The sequence below is a fragment of the Myotis lucifugus genome, unplaced genomic scaffold, assembly GCF_000147115.1.
Source record: "Myotis lucifugus unplaced genomic scaffold, Myoluc2.0 scaffold_23, whole genome shotgun sequence".
NCBI classification, from domain to species: Eukaryota; Metazoa; Chordata; class Mammalia; order Chiroptera; family Vespertilionidae; genus Myotis; species Myotis lucifugus.
The window spans coordinates 8,290,012-8,297,238 of NW_005871071.1; the positions used below are offsets into that span (position 1 = coordinate 8,290,012).

A 7,227-nucleotide genomic window follows, 5' to 3' on the forward strand; every position below is an offset into this window, starting at 1 on the left:
AGTGAACAAATGCGTAATGTTACTCCTACTTGATGTGTGTCCTCCCCCTAGATTTCATTTTGCATTTAGAAGACAAAGTTGCCCTAGGCCCTCTTACGTCTATTTTTCATGGCCTTCCCTCCATTCGGAAGTGATTCTGTTTAGAAGGAGAATAATGAGAATTTTAATGGCACAGTCATACTTTTATTCCCTGGCTTTATTGAGAAATCAAGGGCTTCACATAAAAAAATTGACAAATAGCGGACACTTTTTCATTCACATTACTGGTTTATTTCAACCATTTTTTTCTTTTTTAAAAATATATTTTTATTGATTTCAGAGAGGAAGAGAGAGGGAGAGGTAGAAACATCAGTGATGAGAGAGAATCACTGATTGGCTGCCTTCTGCAGGCCCCCGTTGGGGATCGAGCCCGCAACCCAGGCATGTTGCCCTTGACTGGAATCGACCCCGGGACCCTTCAGTCCACAGGCCAACACTCTATCCACTGAGCCAAACCAGCTAGGGCTCAGCCATTTTTTTAATGGAAATGTTCCTGAAGTGTATTAGATATTTTCTGATTTATTTGTGAGTTTCTTGTGGGCAGGGGCAGTGTTTTTATCTCTTCCTCCCTAACACATGGCAGAGTGAATGACACAGAATTTGAGGTCCTTGAGTATTTGATGAATTGACAGTTTAACTTTTCCTAAGACTTAGAATTGTCATTGTGAAGAAGAGTTGGTGTCTGTACTGCAGCCCCTTGAAGTTTTCAGAGGTCACAGAGGACCATAGGGCTTCTATTCACTGAGCTTTTGAGCGAGGCTTGGCATGTCTTTTAGTAGCTTTCAGCCCTAATAGGGGATTGGCCCCTTGCAGCCTGCTTCTTCCCCCCACATACCAACACATGCACACTCTCTCTTTGTAACCTGAAAAGAACTAAGAATTGCCAGAGCAAATCATACGTACTAAACCAATAACCTTAGTTTTCACACGTTTCTAATTCAGTAGGCAGTATTACCAGGATCCTTAGAGAACCCCTGCCTTGCCTGAGAAATCAGTCAACAGTATTTTTCTCATTGTTCATAGATCTTTTCCCCTTACTTCTAGGTTCTAGGTGGTTGAGAATATCTAATTGCTCATTAGGTGCGTGGTAATACCACCTTAATTTATATCTTGCTTCTTACTTTTCAGTGTCATTTTATGTCTGTTATCATATTTGGAATGGCCTGAGAATCATATTTGTGTGTGTGAAATGAGTAGTTTGGCTTTGGGAAATCCTGTCAATATGAAAGAAATTGGACTAAGTCATATCAGACTATAAACAAATTTATTTTTCTTTCTTCAGTCTTTTCCCCTAAAAACAACACATTAACAAATTCATTAGAAAGGATTAAATAATCCAAAACATATAGTAAGAGATAAAGTCCTTTACAATCTTACTCCCAGAGTGCCACTGTTGACTATTTGGTTATAGTCTTCTAATATCTCATTATTTTTAAAAGCAATTTAAACATTAATTATTAAATACTGACACATACAAAAAATACATGTAATGATCACATAAGTTACGAGGGCTGACGACCAGGAACCCACTTTAAGACTTAAGAAATAGAATATTACCAGTACTGTTAAAGACTGCTCCCCTCCAGTTTGCGTAGTTACTTATTTATCTATCTGTTTGTCCACCCATCCATCTGCCTATCTACTTACCAACTTGCCTACATATCCATCTATCCGTCCGTCCATCCATCCATCCATCCATCCATCCATCCATCCATCCATCCATCCATCTATCCATCTATCCCATTTTTGGTAGGATTATTGGTATGAACCATGAATTCATATTTTAAAAAAAACATTTTAAATATACGTTTTATTGACTTTTTAGAGAGAGAAATATTGATGAGAGAGGACCATCATCGATCAGCTGCCTCCTGCACGCCCCCTACTAGGGATGGACCCACACCCAGGCATGTGCCTGGTGCCTTCTTGGTTCCTGGGTCGATGCTCAACCGCTGAGCCGCACCAGCCAGACTAAAATATGTTTTATAATACATTACTATACTAAGTGTTCAAATTGTCCCAGATTTAGCTAGTGGAGCCTCTTCAAACTGGCTCCCATGTCCTTGGGACATGCTCTATAGTTGAGTAATTTCTTACTTTCTGGTATAGCAAAATACTCTAGCCTCATCTTGTATATACCCTTTCCCGGTACTAGAGTCAGTCATTTCTTGAAGATTTGAGGTCCTTTTTAGTGGGGAATGGTATTCAATACTAAAGTCTGAGCATTATTTTTCATAGCAATTTAAAATAGATGGTTTTATTCAGTTTTGCACATTAAAATACTAAGTCTCAGAGAGGTTAAGTAATATTCTCCGAGTCACACACCCAGTAAATGGTGGAAACAGGATTTAAACCCAAGTCTTTCTCTTAAGCATCATACTTTTTCCAGTTATACTGTAGCCTTTAGTTATGTCATTTGGTCTCCTTTTCCCCTCCTTCCATCCCTCTCTCCCTCCCGCCCTCATACCCTCCCTCCTTCTCTTCCTTGTAGTTCTTAGTCTAAATTGATATAAAGGTTTGCTATCATTTAATTTTTGCAGATAAGAAAAAGATCCCTGAGATTAAAGGTTCATGCTGTGGACACAGCTTCCAAGAACTTGAAAAGGCAAAGCAGGAATGTCAAGATCTGAAAAGAAAACTGGAGAAATGCTGTAGGCATCTTCAGCATTTAGAAAGGAAGCACAAAGCCGTAGTGGAAAAAATCGGAGGTTAGCATTTAAGGTGGCATTGCTACCAGTAGAAATCTCTTTGATCCTTGTTGAAATGTTCAAATGTGAATTTTTACTTAACAGGCACTGATTCTCTTTGGGAGTTAATGTAAACTAATTTGGACCTTATTTTTACTAACCAAATTATTACTGAACTCAAAAGAGGAAAATTGGAGCTCTGATGAAAAGGTCACATTCCTTTCTTCCTTTTTTGATTGAAGAGACATAGAGTGCCCATTATGTGTCAGGCAGTATTGTAGGCACTGGCGATATCGCAGTAAATGCATCAGGCAGAATTCCAGTTTAGATGGAGATATGCAAGACTGTTCTTTTCCTTCAAGAAGCTTCTTATCAAGTGAGGAGAATTGAAAACAAGTTAATCAATAATTGCAGCATTGAGTGCTACTGGCAGTATGTTCGTGTAAACTTGGAAGAAAAGATGTTAATTAAGTCTTCCTCCTGTTTAGAGTTAAGGGAGGCTTGACTAAGCCGTGAAAGGTGAAGGTCTTTGCCAAAGAGAACAGCATTCTAGGCAGAGGGCAAAGGCGTGAACAAAGGTGCCTGGGTCTGACCTGGTTGCCTTCCAGTCTATTTTTCACAGTGTTTTCAGGGAAATTATTTAAACGGCCATTTCTGCCATTTTCTATTACCCTTATAAGAATGGAAGCTATTGAGCTTATGAGGGTGCACCCTCTTACCTTTCACTCTTCACTTATATTCTGTGCTCTGTATATTCTTTACATTTGAAATAGTTCAGATTCTTGAACTGGTCAGGAATTTTCTTTTACTCCTGTAAGTACCCTGAGGATAAGGAATGTTTTGTCTTATTCACCCTTGTTGTCATGGTGCCCACTACATAACAGACAATAGTAAATGTCTGAATGAATGAAAGGCTGAATTCGTGGACTCCAAATAATTGCATCATCCATAAAAGACCAGGTGGATAGATTTACTTTGTTTTTTCTACATTCACCTCTTGCTTGCCTGGGCAACCTCAGTCACTTCCTGAGTCTTTCTGCTTCCACTCTTGCCCCTCTCATCTGTTCTCCTTCAGGTAGCTAGAGCAGTGATGGCGAACCTTTGGAGCTCGGCGTGTCAGCATTTTGAAAAACCCTAACTTAACTCTGGTGCCGTGTCACATATAGAAATTTTTTTGATCTTTGCAACCATAGTAAAACAAAGATTTCTATTTTTGATATTTATTTTATATATTTAAATGCCATTTAGCAAAGAAAAATCAACCAAAAAAATGAGTTCGCAAGTCACCTCTGACACGCGTGTCATAGGTTCGCCATCACTGAGCTAGAGCAATCTTTTACAAAGTAAATTGGGTCACCACACTCTTAAAGCCCAGGAGGGGCTGGATGTGGTCCTCAGTGAGACATACAAATGCTTAATTGAAGAGTCTAAAAAGCCCTTCATGACCGAGCATCTGCTAGCCCCTCCGGCTTCCTCTTTCCCCAGCCCACATACCCATTCATAGAGCCATAGCATGGATTTCATTGTCTCTTTCCTCGGGACCTCTTTGCATTCCCTCCTTTTACCAGAACATCTGTCCTACCATCCTGACCATATTGCCTGGCTAGCTCCTCCGCATCTCTCTCTCAGTGCATGCCTTCCTCAGGGAGGTAATCCCAGCCACCAGACTTGATTAGGTTCTTCTGATAGACGTCCCCCCACCACGTGTGATTTTTATAACAGTCATCATCCTTGGAGTTATTGGACGTTTATATTCTCCAAAGGAGTAGAGACTTCGTGGTGACAAGGACCAAGTCCTGGACCAGCACTTAGCACAGTGTCTGGCATCAGCACACACTGTGAACACCGTTGCCTAAGAGAAGCCGTCTACATCCTCCTACTGCTTGCTAAGTCTGTTAAAGATCTATTTATATAAAAGCCTAAGCGACCTTACGACCAAATGACCGAATGACTGGTCGCTATGATGTGCACTGACCACCAGGGGGCAAACACTCAATGCAGGAGCCCCCTGGTGGTCAGTGCGCTCCCACAGCCAACCAACCGTAGTCCCTCCCCCTGGCCAGCCAATCTCCTGTGGTCCTTCCCCCAGCTGGCCTGGCCCTGATGGTCCCTGAACGGGGGTGGGGCCGGCTGGTGAACCTCCCTTGGTCCCTACCCCTAGCCCACCCTGCTGGGCTGGCCAGGCTGAGAGATCCTACCTATGCATGAATTCGTGCACTGGGCTTCTAGTAGATAATAATTACTCTAAGGCAAAAAGCGTTTTAAGAATTTTGAGAAAAAAACTTTAACAGTTATAACTCCTATATAGTGATTGCTTACTTATTTAGTTTAATTGTTCAACTGTAGATGTAGATACAATGTAGCTACTATAAAATTAGGTGAAAACCAGCAATATCTGTTTTATAGAGTAAAATGACAGGGGCAGTTGGGTGTGATTATTATTTATAAATAATATTTAGCATCATTCATTGTGATCATAAAATCATTATTCTACATAGTGCTTTTTAAAAATATATATATTTTTATTGATTTCACAGAGGAAGGGAGAGAGAGAAACATCAATGATGAGAGAGAGTCATTGATTGGCTGCTTCCTGCACACCCCTCTACTGGAGATCGAGCCTGCAACCTGGGTATGTGCCCTTGACTGGAATGGAACTCAGGACCCTTCGTCCACAGATGGACACTCTATCCACTGAGCCAAACCAGCTAGGGCTACCCAGTGCTTTTTGAGGTAGATCTCTTCTGTAATTTGTGCACTTAGAAATAATCCAAGGAAGTTGGTGATTAGCTCAAAACAATGGCTGAAAAAAGGGGTCAGGGTCAGAATTTAAGTCATTCAATAGTTTCATTTAAGTGTTTGTCTTAATGTAAATCTGTTGATAATGTTTTTGCTATTGTGGTTGCTTCCTTTTTGTTTCTTAAATTCCCTTTCCACTGTCTTGGTAGCATTTATTGGAAAGTGATAGAGTAATAATGAACGGTTTAAAAATATACAAGTTAACATCAATCACTAGGGGGAATAGAGTGATTCATTCCCCAATGTATGGGGTGTAATGAGGGGGTTAAGAGTAGGAGACATGAGGTGCCAAGTTTGTACTTCCTGAACAATGGTATTGCCAGGCCCATGTAAAGTGCTGTGCATTTATTGTTTTATCTCTGTTATAATCTTCAAAGTAGGTAATACTATCCCCATTTTTCCAATGAAAAAACTCAGGTTCAGGTAGTTTAAGAAATTTGCCTAAGCTCATCCAACTGGTAAGAAGTAGAGTTAGTATTTAAACCCTTGTCACTGACTGAAATTCATGGACTCCATCAGTCTCCTCATCTTTTTTAAAGTTCAAGGAATTAAAAAATCTGTCCTTCATTCTGAAAACAGCGGCTTCTTAAGCTTGATTTTTTAAAAAATGTTGTTTTGAGGTGCTTGTTCAGTGATCATTGATATGACCATAGGCTGTACACCAGGATCCACGGGAACCGGGAATTAGAAAACCTAGTAGTTTCTGCAGAGCTTCAGTCCAGCTGGAAAACAAAAGAGATGCCTCTGAAGCAGTTGGAAACCCTTGCAGCGCAGTGGGTAACCCGAAGCAAGATGAACAAGCAGCACAGATTTTAGGTGCTAAGGAAACAGAACAGGAGTGGTCAGGTTAGGGCTCATCAGGAAATGAATGGCACAGGGAGCAACTGGAAATCCTGTAGTTTCCTCCATAAACATTTGGGTTGTGAACATAAGGGAACAGGAAGCTGAGAAAAAAAGAGATTAATTGATCAATATTCTATAAACTTCTTTTTTAGAAGAGAATAGTAAAGTTGTTGAAGAATTAATAGAAGAAAACAATGACATGAAGAGTAAATTGGAAGAACTGAGAACACTTTGTAACTTACCACCAAGGTATACTTTTACTATTTTAAAGAAATTGCTTATTTCTAAGTATCTTTAAATTATATCAGTTGTGTCGATGATATACCAGGAAAATCAATTATTGTCATTGTTATATAGTCCTATGCCATGTAACAACACTTTGCTTGATGATGGACTTCATATATGACAGTAGTCCCATCCTATCTAATAAAAGAGTAATATGCAAGTTAACCATCACTCCCTCACTCCGCCAGTCCGTCACAAAGATGGCGGCGGCCACGGAGCTGGAGTGAGCAGGAGGCTTAGGTTGCCCCCGGCAATGGAGGAAGCCAAGCTTCCCGCCTGCCCTGGCCAGCCCTGAGCTCCGCTCAAGGCTACAAAATTTCAATTATAGAAGATAAATAAATTCCAGATACCTGCTTCCAGCTGCTGTGGCCTCTGCTCAAGGAGGGGCTGGGAACATGGGTTGCCAGGGGCAACCCAGGCTTCGAGCGGGACCAAAGCTACAAAGTTTCAATTATAGACGTTAAATAAATCCCAGCTACCTGCTTCCAGCCCGCAGCCGTGGCCAGCCTGAACACGGGCCATAAGCCTCTCACCCAGGCTGGCCAGGCACCTCAGTAGGGCCCTCAAACCCTGA

The 7,227-nt window shown here is 41.0% G+C and overlaps 1 protein-coding gene across 6 annotated transcripts in view; it reads left to right on the top strand.

The window, feature by feature from the left end:
• The window catches only part of CEP152 (centrosomal protein 152), a 103,640-nt gene that overhangs the window by 86,650 nt on the left and 9,763 nt on the right, over positions 1-7,227 (top strand). For 5 of the 6 annotated variants that reach the window (XM_014453474.2, XM_023751678.1, XM_023751680.1 and 2 more), the window contains 2 exons: positions 2,580-2,747; positions 6,521-6,617. In XM_014453474.2, coding sequence (XP_014308960.1) covers positions 2,580-2,747; positions 6,521-6,617 — 265 coding nt within the window. The remainder of the gene's footprint in view (positions 1-2,579; positions 2,748-6,520; positions 6,618-7,227) is intronic. The other variant, XM_023751681.1, reaches the window with a different exon arrangement.